The sequence below is a fragment of the Melanerpes formicivorus genome, unplaced genomic scaffold, assembly GCF_026170545.1.
Source record: "Melanerpes formicivorus ecotype bairdi unplaced genomic scaffold, bMelFor1.0.p_v2 SCAF_24, whole genome shotgun sequence".
Classification (NCBI taxonomy): domain Eukaryota; kingdom Metazoa; phylum Chordata; class Aves; order Piciformes; family Picidae; genus Melanerpes; species Melanerpes formicivorus.
In genome coordinates this window covers 11,026,313-11,051,056 of record NW_027142376.1, presented here as the reverse complement: position 1 = coordinate 11,051,056, position 24,744 = coordinate 11,026,313, and the positions used below count along the sequence as shown (strand labels likewise).

Genomic DNA, 24,744 nt, shown 5'->3' with positions numbered 1-24,744 from the left:
ACCCAGAAGCACCTACAATACAGATCCTCTTTTATTAAGTCACATGTGCACAACTGATTTGGGTTTACATGTATCCCTGGAGAAGAGGAGGCTCAGGGGAAACCTTAATGCTCTCTACAACTACCTGAAGGGAGGTTGTAGCCGGGTGGGGGTTGGTCTCTTCTCCCAGGCAACCAGCACCAGAACAAGAGGGCACAGTCTCAAGCTGTGCCAAGAGAGGTTCAGACTGGATGTTAGGAAGAAATTCTACAGACAGAGAGTGATTGCCCATTGGAATGTGCTGCCCAGGGAGGTGGTGGAGTCACCATCATTGGAGGTGTTTAGGAGGAGACCTGATAGGGTGCATGGTTTGGTTGATTAGGTGATGTTGGATGATGGGCTGGACGCGATGATCTTGCAGGTCTCTTCAAACCTGGTTTATTCTATTCTATGCTATTCTCCATGTAAAAGAAATACACACTTTTAAAAAGGATCACCATTTGTCTAAACCCTGGGTAGTCCTCTATCCAAACTCTCCACCATGTTCCCCACCCCAGAGCTTCTCCAGAAGGCTACTCTCTCCAAGATTACCATGTTCAAGACTTGCTCCGATTCTGGGGGTCGAGGAGGGAGAGAAACACAATAAAAAAATCCACCTTGAACAGAAAGCCTCTCCATGCTTTTGAAGCCTTTGTAGGATTTAATCCTTTGTCAATTTTGTCTCCTCACCACCACCACCTCCCCCTTCAGTGGAGATAATCTACTCTTTGAAAGCCTGGTATTCTGCAGAAAATTGATCTCCCCTAGGATACTGCCATCCTACTGTTCTATGCATGGTCACTAATGACCGTTCTACTCACCACAGAGACAGACACAGTGGCACTCCTCAGCCTTTAGCACAGAAGCACGGGGGAGGAAATCAGAACAACCTCAGAGCTTAAGCATACCCAGAGTTCATAATCTCTAGAAAACACTACATAAAATCTCCAAATGAGCTGATATCAGAGTAAAAAGATTCTTACTGGTTTGTGTCACTCTTACTTCCACTGCACTAGACTAACATTTTTAAATCTCCCCTCAATAGCATCCCTCATGTGGTTACCTCTCTCCCAGAGCCACATGATAATGAACTCTAAATCAGGCACAAATTGAGCTCATGTTGGTTTTACTTGGGCACTGGTATCAGGGTATTCAAAGGCAGAATGCATTGCAGCACAGCCTGTGTGACCTGTCTGCAGATGTGAGAACATAACTGGGTGCTACACCATTGGCTCGTTTAGCTGATTTGCAAGCAGTGTAGCTGCTGGTCTCACCACCTCTGAGAGACAGACCTGCAAACTCACTGTTTGATTGCAGTGAAATGACAAGCAAGTCTGCCCTTAGCTTTTTGTGACCCTGATGCCAACGAGTAAAGCACAAGAACTGTTCTCACAAAACAGCTTAAGCTTTCACTATCAACTTCTGGTGCACAGATCGTAAATTGATTCCTTCACTTCTCCATGATGTCCTTGCAAGAGCTTCCCTTTGTACCTGCTGGTAGAAGGAGGTACAATGGAAGACTGGAAGCCATGAGGAAAAAGATGGGGTGGTCAACACTTTTTCTTCCATTTCCAATGAAGGATTTTTACATGATGAAGTTACTCTTGCTTACTGAGCTGCATTAATAGTTTCAGCAGGACCCAAAACAAGAACATTAAGAACAGTGTGGCCAGCAGGAGCAGGGAGGTCATTCTGCCCCTGTACACTGCACTGGTTAGGACACACCTCGAGTACTGTGTCCAGTTCTGGGCCCCTCAGTTTAGGAAGGATGTTGACTTGCTGGAACGAATCCAGAGAAGGGCAACAAAGTTAGTCAAGGGCTTGGAACACAAGCCCTATGAGGAGAGACTGAGGGAGTTGGGGCTGCTTAGCCTGGAGAGGAGGAGACTCAGGGGTGACCTTATTGCTCTCTACAACTACCTGAAGGGGGGTTGTAAACAGGCAGAGGTTGGTCTCTTCTCCCAGGCAGCCAGCACCAGAACAAGAGGACACAGTCTCAGGCTGTGCCAGGGGAAGTTCAGGCTGGCGGTTAGGAGGAAGTTTTACACAGAGAGAGTGATTGCCCATTGGAATGGACTGCCCGGGGAGGTGGTGGAGTCGCCGTCACTGGAGGTGTTCAGGAAGAGACTTGACAGGGTGCTTGGTTACATGGGTTAGTTAATTAGGTGGTGTTGGGTGATAGGTTGGATGCGATGATCTTGAAGGTCTCTTCCAACCTGGTCTATTCTATTCTATTCTATTCAAAAGTATGAAAAACTTAAACCAAAATCTTTTTATTGACTGTTTAACAGGAAAGTAGACAAGCAAACAAGAAATCCAACCCTAAAACTTAGTTCTGAAATTAGGAGAGGGGCTTAAGCCACTGAAATGCAGCTTGGTCTGAAAATAAGTCAACAAAAGTAATGCCTGATGCAGCATGTCAGAAATGCTAGAGTGAGTAAATTGTCCCAGCCAAGAAATTCATATTTAAAGCTCAAGCTGTCCAGCTACACTCTGTAAATTGTGCCAGGATTTCTTTGCATAATTCTCACTAATACTGGCTGATGAGAGACAAGGAAACCCTCCACAGACAAATGGCACAATTCACCCCACTGTAGGTTCCACAAAATCACATGCTCTGTGGAAATTTCCAAACACTTCAGCACAATATGGGTGAGTTCAGGATAAAGTTTCAAGCCTTAGCTCCATAATTTCCTGTCTTTTGCTAGTCTACACAGCTCTTTAATGTTATGTTAATATAATTTTTGTGAGTGCGATTGAATTACCTGCCGCTCTTGATGCCAGCATTAGTGGATTTCTGTAACAGGAGAACACACTATACTGCACATACTGTTACTAAATACCATTAAGCAGACCAGCTGCAGACCTCCTAATAGCAGGGCTGGAGGGCTACCTCATTAGGACATGACAAGCACTTTACAGCTGGCACACAGCCTGAAGCCCACAAGCCCTCAGCCTCAATGTCCCCACCAGACAGCCTGCTGCAGCAAGTCCCTCTTGGCTCAAGAAAGTGCCCCAGGAATCTGCTAAGAGTGCTGAGATCCCTCTTTGTGGGCTCAACATGGTGCTGCTATGACTTGGCAGTCTGAAAAAAACAAATATAGATGCATTTACTTCGTGACATTTCAACTCCAGGTGGAACAGAGGGCTGCTAAATTCTCTGCTGAGACTCTGCCTCACACACTGGTGACAGCTACTAACTAGTGGTACAGTCCTTTAAAAATCCCTTTCAGAAGTATTTGAGGAAAGATTAAAATGCCACATGTATGTGAGTTGCAACAATCCTAGGGCAGCATCCAAAGGGAGATTTAACACAAGCTTTCTCTTCAGTAACCCTGCACAGCTAACCAGCACCTACTTAAATTATGAGCCTGACAACCAGGCAGAAGTCTCCCTCTTTAGAGGACAGCATTAGGCAGAAAGTAGGGGGGTGGAGGCAATGCATTCCACAGATTTGGTTCAGTACACCTTTAAATATACTGACAGAAATTATCCAAGGAGTTGCAATGTATTTTAGTCAGTCTTGTCAGCCTGATTTCTCTCTTCCTCACCACAAAATGCTTCATATACTGGCTGATAGAGCTATACTTACCCAGCACCAGTGGGAGATTCAGCTGCTAGTGCTTCACCTAACAGCAGCACCATGTCTCCAAAGTAGCATGGCAAGGATGCAACTGGGACAAGTGGAGAAGAGGAGACTCAGGAGAGATCTTATTGCTGTCCACAACTACCTGAAGGGAGGTTGTAGCCAGGTGGGAGTTGGTCTCTTCTCCCAGGCAACCAGCACCAGAACAAGAGGACACATTCTCAAGCTGCACCAGGGGAGGTTTAGGCTCAAGGTGAGGAGAAAGTTCTTCACAGAAGGAGGCCATTGGAATGTACTGCCCAGGGAGGTGGTGGAGTCACCATCCCTGGAGGTGTTCAAAAAGGGATTGGATGTGGCACTTGGTGCCATGGTTTAGTAGCCACAAGGTGTTGGATGACAGGTTAGACTTCACAGTATCGCCAAGGTTGGAAGGGACCTCGAGGATCATCGAGTCCAACCTGTCACCACAGACCTCATGACTAGACCATGGCACCAAGTGCCACGTCCAATCTCCTCTTGAACACCTCAAGGTCTTGATGATCTTTGGGGCCTTTTCCAATCTTATTGATTCTATGATGTGGTCTTGCGTTAAGAGAAATTCTGAGTTTTCTACATGTATGTGTAATAAGAACCAATGGAGAAATGCAGCAACCTAACAAGAACTAACAGTTGCTGACAGCATTCAGTAGCTGTGTCATTACAGCCTGCCTGTGACATCTGTAAGACCTGCAATCAATCACATCTTTGCCTTGCTTTGATTTAAAGCTTATGAATTACTTGGTCATATTGCATTTCGTTTCACTGTAGCCACAAGTTTTCCTTTCCATTTAGGAGCACTTGCTTTGAGTTCATATCATTCTCAAGAGTCATGAGATTGCCCCATACAAAAATCTTTCAGCTCCTTGAAGTGGCTGTGTGTTTGGATATGTGACAGGAATATCACATACACAAACATATACACATATACAGTTCTTCTGCAGTTCATAAGGTACTTGATAAATCTCCATGTTTCAGTATTTTCACTAGATCATTGTAATTACAAACACTTCATAACTACACTCCATTTCATTGGCAATCCCAAATCCAGTGTTATGTAAAGAAGAAGGAGCAAGAAACATTAAAGATGAGTAGAGAAATTGAGTTCTACATAATTAAGTGTAGATTAAAACTCCTGACTTTTTAAAACCAAAGCTTTGAGAGCACTGAAGTTTCCTAATTCTATAGGGTTTTGTTGCTTAATGCCAAGGCTGGACAGATAACCTGATTTACAACTAAGGGTAATCAAAGAGATATCGAGATGAACTTCTGATAAAATGCCTGATTTACAACTAAGGGTAATCAAAGAGGTATAGAGATGAACTTCTCCCTTTGATAAAGTGCCGGTATCTGTGTGTGCACTGTGATCTCCACAGAGCACAAGTTACACCTCTTTACACTCCTGCTAGGACACCATAGCAGGCTTTGGGCATCATCTCTCCTGAACACATATGCTTCAGTGATTCATTTCCTTCACTTAAGAACACATACAAACAGACATGGCTAGATAAACCTGTATGTAAAAATTAATTTCCATAAACATGAGACAGAAGGAAATTGTTTCTACCCTCAAATAAGATGTTTTAAAAGCATTTTAATGACCCCTGGAGTCCTTGATTAAATTACCCAAAAGATTGGAGAAAGCTGCCTTAAAATCAGAGACTCAAGCAGCTCTACTTTGGTTATTACACAAAAACAATCTGAGAAGTGACTTGATTACAGTGTGTAAGTACATCTGGGAGGAAGACAGAGGCAGAGAATCTGAAAGATCCTTAATATGATTACACCAAGAGCCAACAGGTAAAAATCAACAGCAGAAAGTTGGTTTGGAAGTGGGTCAGAAGCTCTGGCCAGGGAATGCAGGTAAACAGGACAAGTTGTCAGTAACAGCAGCAGGTTTTCTGCTGCTTTCGTATCTTCAGAGTAGGTGCTTTTCTGGAACATGTTCTCTACATCAAAATGAAATGTTGTATTCAGTCCAGAAGCAAACAAGGGGAATTTAAGGACACAAATCAACCAGAAAATAATGGTAGACCATCCCTTGCTTTCTTCTGGATCATAAATTCTGTGAACTATTCTATCTCTTTTAATTACTAGTTCCCTACTATAAAGAAGTGAAAAGCCTAATATTCTTCTTGAATCATAGTATCATAGTATCATTCAGGGTTGGAAGGGACCACAAGGATCATCTAGTTCCAACCCCCCTGCCATGGGCAGGGACGCCCCACACTACATCAGGCTGGCCAGAGCCTCATTCAGCCTGGTCAGAAAAAAATTGAAGTTTCATAATTGGATTATAACCCCAGAAGCGTATGGAAATGCTGAACTGGGGAGCTGAAGGAAGGAAAGCATGTCTGTATTCTTCACCCCCCCACCCCGTGATCACCAGGCAGTAATAGCCCTAAATGCTGCACTTATTACCTGCATTACACTGAAACAATAACATGGCTGTGATCCTGCAATAACTGCTATTTGAGCAGACTGCTGTGCTTCCCTGAAGCTTATATGAGGCTGGGTATCTGTTGGCCAAGAGCTTGTTTCAGAACAGGACCTATACTTTTTCACGTTGCTGCTGCCTTCATTATTTTATTTGGAGCTGCCTCAAAGGAACGAGAGGTCTCCACTCTCCCTAGAGCTCACGATGGGAACACAGAAAGTACATGTGCAAGGAAAGAAAAGGCTTTTTCAGATCTCTGACAGATCAACATCTTTTAAAAATTAGGCTGAAAACATTCCATCTTTCCTGTCTCTGTTTTATAATGAGACAGACATCAAACCTTTGACGTAGTTTTCTAAGAAAATTCTAAGAAATTCCTTTTCAAGAGAACATCTTTAAAAATAATAATAAAAACCCTAAAAAAAAAAAACAAAAAACACCCAACCCACAGGCTTTTCATTTTTTAACACAAATCTAGCAGCAGCTCTTGTCTGGGAAGTAACCAAATACTTGGAATGAAGGGCATTGCGTGCTGCATAGCACAGAGTTCTTGTCGATGCTTGTTTGGAACGGTATGAGAAAGTCTAGCGGCTGAACACAATGACATTGTTGTTTTCATGCTGATAATATTCAATAGCTTTGCCACCAAAGCTGGCCTGTCACTTCCCTTTCTATAGAAATCACAGATATGCTCTAAGGTTCTTGTCATTAACTGGAAGCACTGCCCAGGTTATTTCTGCTTTGAGGCGGGGAGGAATGTGTGCATTATCCATAGCTGGTATTGTTTCCTTCCAGCAAAGCTTTAGGACAATGCATTTCTCAAACACATTGGAACATTATGCTCACCATACCCTCTAAAAAAAGGTTACAGAAACATTTCTGCTACACAAATGTCAGAACATGAACAGCATGTCTTCATCATCTCCCAGAAGTTCATGACTCCTAAGGAGTATAAAAACCGCATCCCAGTCAGTAAACTTCCTACTTCCTTTTCCAGCCTCTCTCTGCACATGTAAAATAGGAATCAGTTCTATACTCCCACCACTGCTGTCAAATCATAAAGGACAACAGATCAGAAAGACCTTTAAGATTACTGAGTTCAATTGCTAACCTAGCACTGCCAAGTCACCACTAAACCATGTTCCTGAATGTGACATCTACACTTTTAAACATCTCCAGGGATGGTGACTCCACCACTTCCCTGAGGAGTGTGTTACAATGCTTGGCAATCCTTTCAGTGAAGAACTTTTTCCTAAGATCCAATCTGAACTTCCCCTCGTGCCACTTGAAGCTGTTTCCTCTTGCCCTACCACTGGTTACTAGGGAGAAGAGACTGACACCCACCTTACTACACCTTCCATTCAGGGAGTGGTTGAGAGTCATAAGCTCTCCCATTTTCTCCAGGCCAAACAACACCCAAGCCACTCCTCATAACATTGTGATCTAGACCCCTCAACAGTTTGACTGCCCTTCTCTGCACCCACTCCAGCACCTCAGTGTCCTTCCTGTGCCAGGAAGCCCAAAACTGAACACAGTACTAAACATGCAGTTTCACCAGTGCTGAGCACAGGGGGATAATTACTTTACTAGTTCTGGTGGCTATGCTACCTCTAAAACAAGCCAGGACGCTCTCAGCCACCTGGGCACGCCGCTGGCCCATATACAGCCACCTGTCTAAAGCATCCCCAGATCCTCTTCTACCAGGCAGCTTTCCAGCTACTTTTTCCCAAGCCTGTAGCACTGTATGGAACTGTTGTGACCCAAGTGCAGGACCATGCATTTAGCCTTGTTGAACATCTTACAAGCCAGTCACCCACATTACAAAACTAGGCATTTGTCTGACAAATAGGCAGAGTGCAGGGTCTGTCTGTCCTTTGGACAGCTTTTGGCCATGAGCCATCATCCATCAACAAGGAAATGATAGCTTCATGGATGGATGATGATACCATGGTTGACAGCTGTCCACAAAACATGCTGGAGATGTGGACAAAGAAAGAGCTCATGGAAAGACTGGAAACATGCACATCTCAGAACAGGTCAGACGTAGCTCATTAAGTGCATTTGCCCTCTTTCTACCTCAACATCCATCCTGCACAGTAAGCAAAACAAGTGCCTGTCATGTCACGTCCTTCGCAGTGCACACAGAAGACAATACTCTGCTGTGAGCCCTCCTTTTTGTTGTGGGCTGTTTTTTTTTTTTTTTTTCCCAAGGACTTCAATTAAAATTCATCAGAAGAAATGTTTTCAGCAGCAGTGTCTGAGTACACTGCCTCCTCCCCGATCTTCCATTAAATCAGGCTCATCCAACTTGAAAGGAGACGAGAAACTCCCTGACACTCTGTCACACTCCAGTGGAAAGCCGGGCACATTCAAAACAGACATGAGTGCAGGTGCTCATTTATTACTTCAGCAGATTGTTTTTCTGCCTTTCTTCCTGACAATGGGAACGTTCACATCCCAGATGGAGCTCTCTGTAGTGCTGTGGGCATTTGCTGACCTAGAGTTTTGTTGTCCCTGATGAAAGAGGCTGGGTAAGAAGAGGATCAGTTCACTGCCTACTGGGGCAACTTCAGTGTTTGTTTTTAGGAATGGGAGACGTTTTGAGATTATTTTAAATGGGGAATTAAGATACAAATAATTGTTTAACAATGACAGGTAAAGGTGGTGAGGGGGGAAGGTTTACACACTGCAAAGATATAATATTTATATAACTGAGTGCAAAACTGCAAATCAACTGATTTCAGAAACCAAGTTGTGGCTTAGATGAAATACAAGTTCACTGCTTTGTACCAGAAAACACCACCACGATGTTTCTAACAGCATTGATATCCACCATCACTACAAAGATGTCTTCAATGCAAGAATTAACAAATCACATCCATGGCACTAGGTTCCTTTGCTTTTATGTCTGTGCATCCTTAATGTTAACCATGTAGCTCCCAATCAAAGGCATTTTGACTTAAAAGTGTTAACCTGAAATTGATTTCTTCTTCCTTTCCCACTCCTCTCACTAACCTTCTAGAAAAAGTCCATGATACAAAGACCTCGAGAAGAAGAGAGATTTTTCTGCTTTGGTGCCCATCAAGACAGGCCTCTTCAGCAGATTTGAGAATCATACACCAGCACATGCTACCAGGACACATGAAACAAAATCATCCACTAAGATTTAAGTAGGAACCTCTCTATATGATGTCACACTGTTCCTGTATCTGAAAGCACACCCTCACCTTGATGTCCTTTCAGTCCCAGCTATATCACAGAGCAGCTGATATTAATTACAGCAGAGAGAAGGATTACATGGTTTGGTTTGAATTAATACCAAAGTCACAGTGCACCTTGCTTTAACATACAAGGTCAGAGAACACAGTAAAACTCTTCATATCTCTGAAGATTACTTCATAAGAATATAGGAGCAGATAGAATAGAATAATAGTTTAAAAATATAATAAATATACTAATAAATACATCATATATATAATAAATATAATGTATAGCAGCAATCTGCAGCTGTATGAGCAAGACATGTTTGGCTCTTCAGAAATGGTCATTTTCTGTGGAGCTCACTTAGCTTACATGTGTGGAATCTCATTATGCATTACAGATTTCATCTGAACAGGTATTCACAGAACAGCAGAAGGTGCTGGCACTTAGGCTTCCTGCATAGAACTGTTAGCATAATTGTCTGCAAGATGTGAGGTGAAGACCTGAATTTCAGTCAGTAAACCATACTGTTTTGCAAAACAAGTGGGACTTCTGGGAGCTGTGTTTAAGGGAAGTGTTCACCGAAACTGGCTTATGTGCAGGAATCGAATAGGAATAGGAATAGGATAGAATAGGAATAGGAATAGAATAGGAATAGGATAGGAATAGGAATAGGATAGGATAAAATAGGAATAGGAATAGGAATAGAATAGAATAGGATAGGAATAGAATAGGATAGGAATAGGATAGGAATAGGAATAGAATAGGATAGGAATAGGATAGGAATAGAATAGAATAGAATAGAATAGAATAGAATAGAATAGAATAGAATAGAATAGAATAGAATAGAATAGAATAGAATAGAATAGAATGGGATAGAATGGGATAGAATGGGATAGAATGGGATAGAATGGGATAGAATGGGATAGAATGGGGATAGAATGGGGATAGAATGGGGATAGAATGGGGATAGAATAGGGATAGAATGGGGATAGAATAGGGATAGAATAGGGATAGAATAGGGATAGAATAGACCAGACCAGGTTGGAAAAGACCTTCGAGATCATCAAGTCCAACCTATCATCCAACACCATCTAAGCAACTAAACCATGGCACCAAGTGTGCCATCCAGACTCTTCTTAAACACCTCCAGTGATGGTGACTCCACCACCTTCCTGGGCAGCCCATTCCAACAGCCAGTCACTCTTCCTGTGAAGAACTTCTTCCTAACATCCAGCCTAAACCTCCCCTGGCACAGCTTGAGACTGTGTTCTCTTGTTCTGGTGCTGGTTGCCTGGCAGAAGAGACAAACTTCCACCTGGCCACTATACAGGCTAATTCCCTACTGCTACATTGTCTTCAGTAGTTTGGGTTTTGTCAGTTTTTCCTCACTGTGGGGATTTTGGCTAATCTTTCTTTTATTTGCTTATTTTATTTACTTACAAAAGTAAAAAGGAAATGAAGGAACTTGCTTCTTCACACCTTCATTTCATCAATTCCCATATAATACAGACTTCTTGTTATTTTCAGGAATGGAAAATAGAAGTAGGTAGGAATGTCATAGTCTGCTGCCTTTACACATGGCAGAAATGGTCATCCTGAACTTGTTATAAAGCTCTGTCATAGAATCATAGAACCAATAAGGTTGGAAGAGATCTCAAAGATCATCAAGTCCAACCTGTCACCCAACACCTCATGACTACTTAACCATGGCACCAAGCGCCACATCCAATCCCCTCTTGAACACCTCCAGGGACAGTGACTCCACCACCTCCCTGGGCAGCACATTCCAACAGCTAACAACTCTCTCAGTGACGAACTTTCTCCTCTAATAGAAAACGTTCTACTTGTTTCAGCTATTAACAGAAGACCCTGTTCTGAAAAGCACCTTGAACCCTACTTTGATACACCAATGAACTCAGCAGTTTTCTGTGGGAACAAAAGGAATGCACACTGCTCATCTGAAAAACAGTCTAGAATTCAAGTAATTACTGAAATTTTCAATTCATGTGTGTATTTTCAGTTAAACTATCTTTGGGGCTAGCCCTTTAGTAGAATCCAAACAATGGTAGTCTGAATATTTATTCAGCTGTTCCACAGGACAAAACCAAGGACACCGACAATTAAATGACAGGCTCAGACCTCACACGTGATGACTTGCCAAGGAGACAATCACGATCAATACTTTCAGAAAACAAAACTTAACAAATCCCCTCCCTCCCACAAAAAGCCCCAAACCAATAAACCCCAACATGATAAAACACAACCCACCCCCTCAAATACCACCACTACCAAAATAAGTCTCCAGCCACTCTGTCCCCATCCTGTAGCACTGCACTGGGGTTGTTGTGACCAAAGTGCAGTACCCAACACCTGGACTTGTTAAATGATGACATCACTTTGGACTCTGCCCATCTGTCCAGCCTGTCAAGGTCCTTCTGCAGAGCCCTTCTACCCTCTAACAGATACACACCTGCTCCCAATTGGGTGTTTGCAACTTTACTAATGGTGGACTCAAACCCCTCATCCAGATCATCAATAAAGATATTGAATAGGATTGGGCCACACAGACAGAGAAAACCAAAATCCTGAGACAGGCTAAGTTTTTCAAATGAAAAATGTTTCAAAGTAACAGAGCTCAAATGATTAATTTAGGGGTTTGGAACACAGGCCCTATGAGGAGAGGCTGAGGGAGTTGGGGTTGCTTAGCCTGAAGAGAAGGAGACTCAGGGGTGACCTTATTGCTCTCTACAACTACCTGAAGGGAGGTTGTAGACAGGCGGAGGTTGGTCTCTTCTCCCAGGCAGCCAGCACCAGAACAAGAGGACACAGTCTCAGGCTGCACCAGGGGAGGTTTAGGCTGGATGTTAGGAAGAAGTTCTATACAGAGAGAGTGATTGGCCTTTGGAATGGGCTGCCTGGGGAGGTGGTGGAGTCACCATCATTGGAGGTGTTCAGAAGGAGACTTGATGGGGTGCTTGGTGCCATGGGTTAGTTGTTTAGGTGGGTTGGATTGGTTGATGGGTTGGACGTGATGATCTTGAAGGTCTCTTCCAACCTGGTTTATTCTATTAAATTAAATTCTATTCTATAAAATTTGTGCATGAGATCCCCTTCAATGATTCTCCACCAGGATGCACTTAGCAATAGTAAGATGTGCCCAGTATATCAATAGGGGACTAAGCCTTCTCTGTATATTTTAAAGATAATTTTGGAATTCTTCTGAATTAAATGTAACACCAGGCATGAAAATTAGACTGACAGGTTATGACTATTTCAAAGATAATCATTTATGTTTTGCTGATATAGTGACACATCATGTGCAACTTCTCTCTCTAATTTATAATTTTTCATCTTAAAGCTGATTACCTTTCCTTTGGATGAAAAGCATATTTTGACATGTAGAACAGTGTGTACCACTGCAGCAGCAGAGACTGTGCACCTCAGAAAAAATACGTGCTAACGATGTGATATTTGGTATTACTTTAATTAAATAGTTTTGAATCAAAAATTTAGAATGAGAAGTTCTGATGATTAATATGATCACAGATGCAGATAAAATCTCTTTTGAAAAAAAAAAAGGTTTAAGAAAGGTTAAGAGAGGCCAAGGACCTTTCTTGGAAGATCCTTCACTCAGTGTTTCTGAGACTCCAGCAGATACCTATGTAAAAACACAATGGATTCCTAATTGCTAAACATGCTGATCTGTTAGAGGGTAGAAGAGCTCTGCAGAGGGACCTTGACAGGCTGGACAGATGGGCAGAGTCCAACGGCATGAGATTGAACACATCTAAGTGCCAGGTTCTGCACATCGGCCACAGCAACCCCATGCAGTGTTACAGGCTGGGGTCAGAGTGGCTGGAGAGCAGCCAGGCAGAGAGGGACCTGGGGGTACTGGTTGATAGTAGGCTGAACATGAGACAGCAGTGTGCACAGGCATCCAAGAGGGCCAATGGCATCCTGGCCTGTATCAGGAACAGTGTGGCCAGTAGGAGCAGGGAGGTCATTCTGTCCCTATACTCAGCACTGGTTAGGCCACACCTTGAGTAGTGTCTACTTCTGGTCCCCTCAGTTTAGGAAAGATGTTGAGTTGCTGCAATGTGTCCAGAGAAGGGCAACAAAGCTGGGGAGGGGTTTGGAGCACAAGCCCTATGAGGAGAGGCTGAGGGAGCTGGGATTGCTTATCCTGGAAAAGAGGAGGCTCAGGGGAGACCTTATTGCTGTCTACAACTACCTGAAGGGAGGTTGTAGCCAGGTGGAGGCTGGTCTCTTCTCCCAGGCAACCACCAACAGAACAAGAGGACACAGTCTCAAGCTGCACCAGGGGAGGTTTAGGCTGGATGTTAGGAAGAAGATCTTCATAGAAAGAGTGATTGGCCATTGGAATGTGCTGTCCAAGGAGGTGGTGGAGTCACTGTCACTGGAGATGTTCAGGAAGAGAGTGGATGGGGTGCTCGGTGTCATGGTTTAGTCACTTAGATAGTGTTGGATGATAGGTTCAACTCTATAATCCCAAAGATCTCTTCCAACCTGGTTAATTCTATTCTATGCCATTCTAATAAATGCAGTGTAACATAACAACTCCCTGCTGCAAAGGAGGATTTGATGCAACTTGGCTGGACACACTTTAAAGCCCATACTGAGGATGAAAACCGCACAAAGGAAAGCCTTCCACTAGCAATTTCTTTTTTTATTTACTCAGCTCCTGTACAGCCCTATGATGACTTGTTTTCCTTTAGTTATATGAACAGTTTGACAGATTACTGTGACAAGGTTACTCTTAAATTGATAAAAGGTTTGATAGTGTCAGAACATTTGTCAGAAATGTCTGACATTGTGTGTAATGGACTCTGCACTTCAAGCACCGATGGTGCCCCAAGCTGCTGTTTCCTGTTCAGTGTGCAAAACACACACACCACCCAAAACCCCGTGGCAGAAATACAGAAAAGCACGTAGGATTCATCAAAACAGCCCTGTGCTTTATCAAACAATTGGGATTAAATTATTTCTCTGCCATTAACCCACTTGGCTAACTGCAATTAAATACAACATGTTGCGCACACCACTTCCAGGGTGGCCTCCTTGCTGGAATAAATCTGGAAACTGAATGGGCTGTGATAAATGCACAAAACCAAAGGCACTTCCAGTATTCCCTGAGAGAGAAATACCATGAGTTGAGAACATTATTCCCTAGAACTGCCAAACACCAGGCATTACAAGTGACAGTTGCACTGCTGGTGGCCTTGTCACATGCTGGAGCGGAGGAAATGGGTTCAGAAGGGCTCATTTTAGACACTAGCAGCTAGCCTAGGGCCCCTTCTTTGCCTCAATTTTTAATAGCAAGATAGGCTGTCTTCCAGACAACTGGCCTTCTGAGCTAGCAGATGGCATCAGGGAGCAGTATAGTTCCCCTGTAATCCAGGAGGAAGTAGTTAGAGACCTGCTTAGGCACTTGGATCCCCACAAGTCCATGGGACCGAATGGAATCGATCCTAGGGTGCTGAGAGAGCTGGCAGATGAGCTGGCCAAGCCGCTTTCCATCATTTTTCAACAGTCCTGGCTCACTGGAGAGGTCCCAGAAGACTAAAAGCTGGCCAACATGGTGCCCATCCACCACAAGAAGGGCCAGTTGTATGAGCCAGGGAATTACAGACCTGTCAGGCAGACCTCAGTGCCAGACAAGATTATGGAACAGGTCATCTTGAGTGCAGTCACACAGCACTTACATCTAAGCACTAGATGAGGCACTTGGTTAGTTGATTAGATGGTGTTGGGTGATAGGTTGGACTTGATGATCTCGAAGGTCTTTTCCAACCTGCTTAATTCTATTCTATTCTATCAGTGTCCTGCACATAAGCCAGTTTTGGTGAACAGTTCCCTTAAACACAGCTCCCAGAAATCCCACTTGTTTTGCAAAACAGCATGGTTTATTGTCTGAAATTCAGGTCTTCACCTCACATCTTGCAGACAATTATGCTAACAGTTCTATGCAGGAAGCCTAAGTGCCAGCACCTTCTGCTGTTCTGTGAATACCTGTTCAGATGAAATCTGTAACACCTAAAGAGATTCCAGACATGTAAGCTAAGTGAGCTCCACAGAAAATGATCATTTCTGAAGAGGCAGACATATGTCTTGCTCATACAGCTGCAGATTGCTGCTATACATTATGCATTCTATGATATTGGGGAAGAGGAAAAGAGAGAAAGGATTTAGGCTTTTGTCATAGAATCCGATTAGTTTGGGTTGGAAGGGACCTTGAAGATCATCTACTTCCACCTCCACTGATATGGGCAGGGATACCTTTCACTAGACCAGGCTGCTCAAGGCCCTGTCCAACATGGCCTTGAAAACTTCCAGGAAGGGGGTATCCACCCCTTCCCTAAGCAACCTGTTCCAGCATCTCAACACCCTCTCTACAGTGAGGTTGTGAGACACTATGTACAGGTGGATACTACCTGCACTGGCTAAGAAAAGGTCTTTCACTATATTACTTTAAAAAGCTACATCCTGCCGTGACAAATTCTCACCTTTTCAGGTGTTTGAATTTCCCTACATTGTTTTCCCTTTTGCTTTAATAAACACTTTTAATATTCTGGGGAAAAACAAACAAACCAACCAACCCAACCAAACAAAAAACATATCAACCAACCAAACAGAAAAACCAACCAACCAAACAAAAAAGGCCCAGAACAACTACCTGGTTTCCCTGTCACTTCCATTCAGTTAAAAGACACAAAATCAGCAGAAATCCAAGTCAGCATTTCTCTTAAAGAGCATCTATTACAATAACCTTTATTAGAATAAACCAAACCAGATTGAAAGAGACCTTCAAGATCATGGTGTCCAACCAATCAACCAATCCAACCCACCCAAACAGCTAACCCATGGCACCAAGCACCCCATCAAGTCTCCTCCTGAACACCTCCAATGACGACGACTCCACCACCTCCCCGGGCAGCCCATTCCAATGGGCAATCACTCTTTCTGTATAGAACTTCTTCACACAGGAACTTCATGACAGCAAGAGAAAACTCTTTAATCATAAACCAGACTATGTTTGTGGAGCACATGAAAAATTTTGCCACAGTGCTGAAAGGAACTCTCAGATGCTTGATGCGTGTGCATTTCCCATGAGCAGACAAAGGGTAGGAACAAGCTCTCTGAGCTTCATGATTCAGGTGGCACCAATCATACCACAGCCTCACACCAAGTGCCAAAGCCATGAGGGTCCTCTAGGAAGAGTTAGTTCGGTTTGGATTAGCTGAAAGCATTTGTCTGAACTTTGACAGGGTCAAACTGCAAGAAGGTCTATAGAAAAACAGCTTTTTGAATACCAGCAGATTACAGTCTGTTTACACCTGCTGAGAATCTGGCCCTTCAGGTGGCATTGTTTGTGATTGTCCTGAGTGGGAAGTGTCAATGAATGAATATCACACAGATATGCTCACAATTCAGTTTGCATAAAAGAGGAAAAATCACCAGCATGCTACACTCCTGCAAACACTGAGCTAGTTCTACCTTGTAGCACCTTTAGTAGGAGAAAGTCCAGGGAAGAGTTTCAAGCTCACACAATTTTGCTGAAGTTCAGACACCATTTCAGTGAGACTGCTAGTTCCAGTCCCGGCCAGCCAAGTCTTCATAAAGCAGACTTAAAGTCTTTCAGCATTTTAAATCCAAATCAAGAAAGGCAAAATGATGTAAAATTGTAACCTCTCACCAAATTATTGCTCCAACTAAAAGTTTCAAAACAGCAGCAGTTTGGATTCAGGTCACTGGATCACCCTTTACTGTACCAAATTTCATTTGAAAAGTTGATGCTTGATGAAAAATATCAGAGCTGCTATTGTCTTTTGGAATAGATTAGAGCAAAAGCACTGCAGTTCTGCATCATATCAAGAGTGGGTTTTTGGTTTTCAAATCTTTCAATGTCTTATTTCAACACACACACACAAAAATTTGTTATCATAGATTCCACCTAGTGATCTCTAGTTGGGATCTCAAACTGTATTATTCCCCTCCCACATGACATCAATAACAACCAGGATTTTGGAAATTCCCCCAAATTCTTGAAAGTTTCCAGATTCATAGAATCAGTAAGAATCATAGAATCAATAAGGTTGGAAAAAACCCTCAGAGATCATCAAGGCCAACCTGCTACCCAACACCTCATGACTACTAAACCATGGCTTCAAGTGCCATGACCATCCCCTCTTGAACACCTCCAGGGATGGGAGGTGGTTGAGTCACCTGGAGGTCTTCAAAAAGGGATTGGACATGGGGCACTTGATGCCATGGTTTAGCAGTCATGAGGTGTTGGTGTTCTTCTCATTATCCACTACATTCAGTGGAGTGAAGAGGGGCAACAGGGTGCAAAATTTTAGGAAATACTTCTTTTCATGAGGAGCAAAAAGCTATTTTCTTGCTGCCTCTCCCATTTCAACATGAATAAAATATAGTGAAATGGATATTTATCACTATAATCTGCAAATATCACTCCCAAGATAAAGAGGGCAGTAGAAGGTGTTGCTTTCTACATCATTATTTTTCAGTGGAATTGCAGTTAATTAGATGGCTACAAGGCTACCTTCAGTGGGTTTCATGCTTCTCAATCTTTGAGCCCAGCCATGTGTTACACAGCAATCAAAAGGCATGATAAATGCCTGAGGTGGGAACACCCACGTTTTGTTGTATGCTCTGAGTCACAGATCATTGTAACTATAAAATCTGTCATTAAGGAGGTGTTCTTGCTATGAAAATACTTATTTTAACAGAAGAAACCAGATTAAAATAAACAGAGGGCCGTGTGAAATCCCTCGTCTCTCTATGCCCCGAAACTCATCATCTGCAGGTTTTCAACAGGCATTAATTAGCTGTTCAAACTAAAGGAATAATGGTTGACTTTCAAGTGCTGGGGGCTTCTGATGTCTTTTTGTGGACAGACACGAGTGCAAACTGAAAGGCCAGCTTTGACATTTTCCTGCCCAAAGTCATGGAATATTTTAAGCGCACTTACGGCTGGCACAGCTTGATAAGGTCCTGGTCAGTGGTGCCGGGTGGAAGGCCTCGAATGTACAGGTTGGTTTTACTCAACTGCTCTCCGCTGCTGTTGTTGCTGCTGTTGTTGCTGCTGTTTGTGCTGGGGCTGGGAGGAGCCATGGGGTGGGGAGCTGGTGCATAGGACTGCTGGAAACAAAACAGAACAAAAAGGCTGTTTACTGGATAGCAAAAGCATGGCAGAGTCATGTACTTTACCCAGGTAACACCTGAGCTATGCACCTTCCTGACCACCTCCCGCTGCCTGTGCCCATAGCGCATGCGCCCACCCGCACCCACCTTGAGCCCACAATGCCAAGGTGGGGCCAAGATTTTGGTGTTAGTCATGGCTTTGAAGTGGATTATTTTACTTCTTTTTAACCTGGAATTAAAGTAGCTAGATTATAAAACTGTTTCATCTAAACCACAAACTAAAGCCCTGAAATCACAGAGACTCGGGAGTAACGGATAACACGATCTGCTTCAAGAATACTCTAAGACAAACATAAAGGCAAAGGTACAGAAGCTGATGCCAGAAGTCTTTTCTAAACATGAAGTGTATCCAGTACACTGCAAAGTCAAGTGGCAAAGAATTGGCTAGCCTGAAAAGGGGAAAAATTTCCAGAGCAGCCTTTAGATGCTCCTTTCAATACAACAGGCAAACAGAGTTTGGAAGAGATGATCAAGCTAAGACCTCCAGCAGCTCTCAAAACTTCATCCACTTCTGAACAACTACACTTAAAGAGGGAAGTGTTCTCACAAGGAAAAAAACACTCTTCCCTTACTCCCTGGTAAATACAAGTTATAAAAGAAGACAAACACACATGCTATAAAATTAACTAAGTACCTCTGATCTGGAGCAACAACAGGGGTTTTAAGCTACTGCAACCATCCCTAGCTCTCTGACTGTTATCAGCAGATTTACTTACAGCACACAGTTCTTGTCAGGAAAACAGAGAAGTGGTTGGAAGGAGAAGGCTGTGTCTTATCACTGCTGTGACTAATCAGGATCTAGGGGAGAAGTTGCAGAAACTGGGGAATGCTTCAGGCCAAGTCTCTGGCTGGGCAGCTGGGGATACTGAAATCCCCAGGAACATAAACACCTACTGTGAAGGGGTAAATCCCAGTTCTAGGAGCTGATCAGTGTAGAAGTATACATGGTCACAACAGCAGGTCAACCTTTGGCCAGTGCTAAGTTAACCATGATGAGTTAATGGACTAGTCAAAGCAAAGCGTACACCATTTTCATTACAATAGCAGTGACACTTCAGTGACTTCTAATATGCTCACTCTACATTTAGGCCTTGAACAGAGAGAATATTTAAGTCTGTGAGTCATTTTGATCATGCTAATCAACTGCCCCTTTCATTTTAGCAGCCTTACTTTAGCACTTATAATAGTGCACACACTAAATTAGAGCCTTGGTAGATGGATATTTTTAGTTAGTAGCTCGACACTCTATCAAACAATTCCCTTCACTCAGAACCAGAAAAAGCTGGAGAACATACAGGGAACGTCAAGCATGGGTGAAGCTCAGGGGTTTTGATGAAATACATAAAGCACCACAATTGCAGTGATGCCTTTTCTGCTGCCTTCTCCTTCCTTCCTCCTAGTTTCTCCAGTTTAAACCAGGAGAGTGGAAACACACCATCAAGCCTCAGGACATCAGAGCTACTCTGCAATCTAGCCTGGTCTTAATATGTCTCAAGTAGGACCCATTAAAAGAAAAAGAAAAATCATACTAAGACAATGCAATTGCAATGCTAGAAAGCAATGACATTCACTCTCAGCTATGGTAAAAGACAAAGGGCAACGAGCTTCCTTCCCTATCTGTGTAGATACTTTTTGCTGACAATCAAAAGCATTAATGCACACAGATCATATTTCTCTGCACACACATTTTATCACCGAGTAATCCCCACCCTCCCATGTTTCAATGTCATTCCCAGAAACTGAGAGCTGAAACAGCAATCCTGAGTACCAGCACGGGAAACCGCCTCAGTGATGCCCTGGTGATATAAACACGTCCTGAAAACCAGCTCCACATCACAGCCATAGCCTGGCTGGGTAAAAATACAGGTAACAGTAGTTTCATAGTTTCATTCAGGGTTGGAAGGGACCACAAGGATCATCCAGTTCCAACCCCCCTGCCATGGGCACGGACACCCTACACTAGATCAGGCTGGCCAGAGCCTCATCCAGCCTGGTCTTAAACACCTCCAGGGACGGGGCCTCGACCACCTCCCTGGACAACCCATTCCAGGGTCTCACCACTCTCATGGGGAAGAACCTCCTCCTCACATCTAGCCTGAATCTCCCCACCTCCAGCTTCATTCCATTCCCCCTAGTCCTATCACTACCTGAGATCCTGAGAAGTCCTTCCCCAGCCCTCCTGTAGGCCCCCTTCAGATACTGGAAGGCCACAATTAGGTCACCTGGGAGCCTTCTCTTCTGCAGACTGAACAGCCCCAACTCCTTCAGTCTGTCCTCATAGGAGAGGTGCTCCAGCCCTCTGATCATCCTTGTGGCCCTTCTCTGGACACGTTCCAGCACCTCCACATCCCTCTTGTAATAGGGGCTCCAGAACTGGACACAGTACTCCAGGTGGGGTCTCACCAGGGCTGAGTAGAGGGGGAGGATCACCTCCCTCGACCTGCTAGCCACACTTCTCCTGATGCAGCCCAGGATCTGATTGGCTTTGCGGGCTGCAAGTGCACATTGAGAGCTCATGTTGAGCTTTTTGTCCACCAGCACCCTCAAGTCTCTCTCCTCAGGGCTACTTTCCAGCCAGTAACCTCCAGCAAGTAACCTCCAGCAAGTAACCTCCAGCAAGTATATAGATCCAAGTATTTAAATCTCTGGGCATTCCAGGGCCATGGTAGAGGTAGATGTGACTGTGTATAGCACATGTTTGGCTATTGTTTACCAAGGGCCCAGGAAATATCCCACGGTAACCTGGCACATTTGGAGCATTGATAAGCATCTCCAACTTTACCATGCACACTGAATGCACATAAATGACATAGAGCAAGGGCAGAATTTTCTATAAACTTAATAAAGTGCTGTGGACATCAATAATTATTTTTTATTGTTGTAAAAAGCAAATAGTTTCTTCTCACACCAACCTAATAAAAAAAGAGAAAAAAGAAAGAAAAAACCAAACACAAGTGGAAAGATACCTTTGAAATACAAAGAGCAATTTTCATTCTATTATAAGATTTTATCCTCACAGAGAGGAAAGCACTGGGGGCCTAATTCTAATTTAAGCTTAAGACATGTTGTCCCCATTGGCCAGCTGAAAGGGGACCTAGAAGTGAATAGAAGCTACATTTAGACTGATTTTAAGGACACAGCTATGAAAATAAACCCACAACAAAGCAATAGTCCTTAGTATATACCCAGAGGGATAGGTGGTCTCTCAAGCAGGAGCTTTTCAAAAAGCAGGCACACACAGACGGCCAGATTCACACCAGCATCCTGGGACAGGCTTCAAGGATGGGCAGAGAGATAGCTGCACTCCACTTTGGAAGACGCTGACCCTCTCAGACCAGCAAGCACTGCTGTACTCCAAATCCCCTCCACTAATAAATCTCAGCCACTCTAGCCCACAGTAATTTCCATGCATACCAAATACCCCAGAATACCCGCTGCAGAAAGATTACAAAGTTGCTTATAGCAGGGCTGATGACATCTTCTGGCCAGATGCCAGACTAAAAGCTTCAGGTCAGAAGAAAGCTTTGAATTCTTGTTTCCTGAGCCGATGAGTGCATGGCTGATGGCAGAAGCATGCATTTTGCCTCCAAATGAGCAAAGGGTCTGGTTGGTTAATCTGCAGTGAATAAACGGAGCGAAAGAAATGAACGGCAACCTGATGATGATCCCAGATATGGAGCTGGGATTGTTTAGCCTGGAGAAGAGGAGGCTCAGGGGTGACCTCATTGCCCTCTACAACTACCTGAAAGGTGGTTGTAGCCAGGAAGGGGTTGGCCTCTTCTCCCAGGCAACCAGCGCCAGAACAAGGGGACACAGCCTCAAGCTGTGCCAGGGGAGGTTTAGACTCGAGGTGAGGAGGAAGTTCTTCACCGAGCGAGTCATTCGGCATTGGAACAGGTTGCCCGGGGAGGTGGTTGAGTCATCGACCCTGGAGGCGTTCAAGGGGAGATTGGACGTGGCACTTGGTGCCATGGTCTAGTCATGGGGTCTGTGTTGATAGGTTGGACTCGATGATCCTCGAGGTCCTTTCCAACCTAAGTGATACTGTGACACTTGCTACAGGATCCCAGGCAATGCCAAAGCAGGGTGCTGCCTGGGGAGCCACCTGCACAGCAGGAAATCTGTGCCTTGTTCTGACGCAGGGCCCCTCTGTGGCTGCGAACAAAGGACTTAACTTCTCTGCTCTAAGAGCCATAAGGAGCACCGCTTTCCAAATTGGCTCAAAACACCCTGACACCTACTGTAGAAATCTGGGAAAGATGTTTTGCCAAACCAGCACAGGACCTGCAGCATTAGAATCAGGCAAAATCTACATGTTTTACTTAAAGGAAGATGGAATTCAGAGCTGGCTTTGCCATTAAGTTTTCAAACAACCAATGCAACCACTTTCTTTGTCAATTCTCATGCTTCACTTTTCAATGAGGGCCAGTGGCATCCTGGCCTGCATCAGGAACAGTTTGGCCAGCAGGAGCAGGGAAGTCATCCTGCCCCTGTACACTGCACTGGTTAGGCCACACCTCGATTACTGTGTCCAGTTCTGGGCCCCTCAGTTTAGGAAGGAGTTTGACTTGCTGGAGCGTGTCCAGAAAAGGGCAACAAAGTTGGTGAGGGGCTTGCAACACAAGCCCTGTGAAGAGAGGCTGAGGGAGCTGGGGTTGCTTAGCCTGGAGAAGAGGAGACTCAGGGGTGACCTTATTGCTCTCTACAACTACCTGAAGGGGGGCTGTAGACAGGCAGAGGTTGGTCTCTTCTCCCAGGCAGCCAGTACCAGAACAAGAGGACACTGTCTCAGGCTGCACCAGGGGAGGTTTAGGCTGGAGGTTAGGAGGAAGTTTTACAGAGAAAGAGTGATTGCCCATTGGAATGGGCTGCCCAAGGAGGTGGTGGAGTAACCATCGCTGGAGGTGTTCAGGAGGAGACTTGACAGGGTGCTTGGTGCCATGGGTTAGTTGGTTGGGTGGTGTTGGATGATAGGTTGGACGCGATGATCTTGAAGGTCTCTTCCAGCCTGGTTTATTCTATTCTATTCTAATGAGGAGTGTAAGGGGAACGAACTGTTTGTAGCTCATTCCAAGCAGCTTACTAATTTAGCATGGCTGGCTAATAAGATTTGTTTCTGTCTTTGAAAAATGAAAGAAATTTCTCGTTTCCCATTCTTTAAAAGTGAGCAATTAATGTGCTTCATTCTTATCCAGTGTCAGGAACGTACCCCTTGTTCTTAAACACTAAAGCTGAGCTTGCTGAAACAAAGTGTCCCATGCAAATGTGCATAGCTAAGCATGAATGATGATGTATCTTGGTCTTCCTTACACAATAAACCAGAAATGCCAAACTAGAAGCCTCTTCTTCACTAACTAAACACCATTCCTCCTTCCAACATCCACAAGAATGGTATTTATCTTCCCATGGCAACCACAGTACTCTTATGAAGTTTTTCACTTGCTGCAAGTTTTGTCTAAAGCATTCCCCCCCCAGTAACACACTATTTAAAATGACAAATTTCAAATATTTTTCATTTCATATCCCATTTTGGATGGGAATCACAAGCCAAGTTGTAGAGTGTTTTATTAGCAGCAGCTGGCTCCTTGGCAGGTTTCTGAAGTAGTCAGGCTTGTGGGTTTGGAGTGGCCTCAGAGCCTAGGATGCATCTGGACAGCTATGCTAACAGGCAAGCCAATTTATTTGTGTTCACCTTTGGCTATCCCACATTTGTACTCTCTTAACCACTTGAAAGTAAGGTCTTGGGAAGATTCCCCATTATCAACAATACACTGACTTCTCTTATCATAATGCATATTTTACATATTTCAAAATGAGCATACAACACAGTCCTGCATTAACACATTAATTAATTAATTGTGAACATACACTATCCATTTCTCTCTGTACTGAGTGCTTTCCAGCTGCTAGATTCATGTCATGTAGAGCCCAATTGCTACACAATTCCCTTACCTCCTGATCAAGAGATTAAAATAAGGCAAAGTAAATACACATAAATTGTGCAAGTATGAATTTACAGCTCACACTAGCAAAAGGCTGCTCTCTTCACAGCCTGCTGTACACAGTAGTCATTTTGAGAGCTGGAGGGTTCTTACTAGCCAGTTATAGTAATGAAGAGAGGATGCCAACAACTTACTGGCCTCTTGTAAACTTCTGATGGGGTTTTGGAGCTGGCTGAATGACAAATCTCACACTAAACAAAAGGCAGTCATCACAGTTG

General features: G+C 43.8%; 1 protein-coding gene across 13 annotated transcripts in view; it reads right to left on the bottom strand.

Annotated features, from left to right (window-relative positions):
• Positions 1–24,744, bottom strand: part of RBMS3 (RNA binding motif single stranded interacting protein 3) — a 929,122-nt gene that overhangs the window by 405,315 nt on the left and 499,063 nt on the right. For 11 of the 13 annotated variants that reach the window (XM_068152893.1, XM_068152894.1, XM_068152892.1 and 8 more), the window contains one exon: positions 18,292–18,461. In XM_068152893.1, coding sequence (XP_068008994.1) covers positions 18,292–18,461 — 170 coding nt within the window. The remainder of the gene's footprint in view (positions 1–18,291; positions 18,462–24,744) is intronic. The other 2 variants (XM_068152896.1, XM_068152904.1) reach the window with 1 other exon arrangement.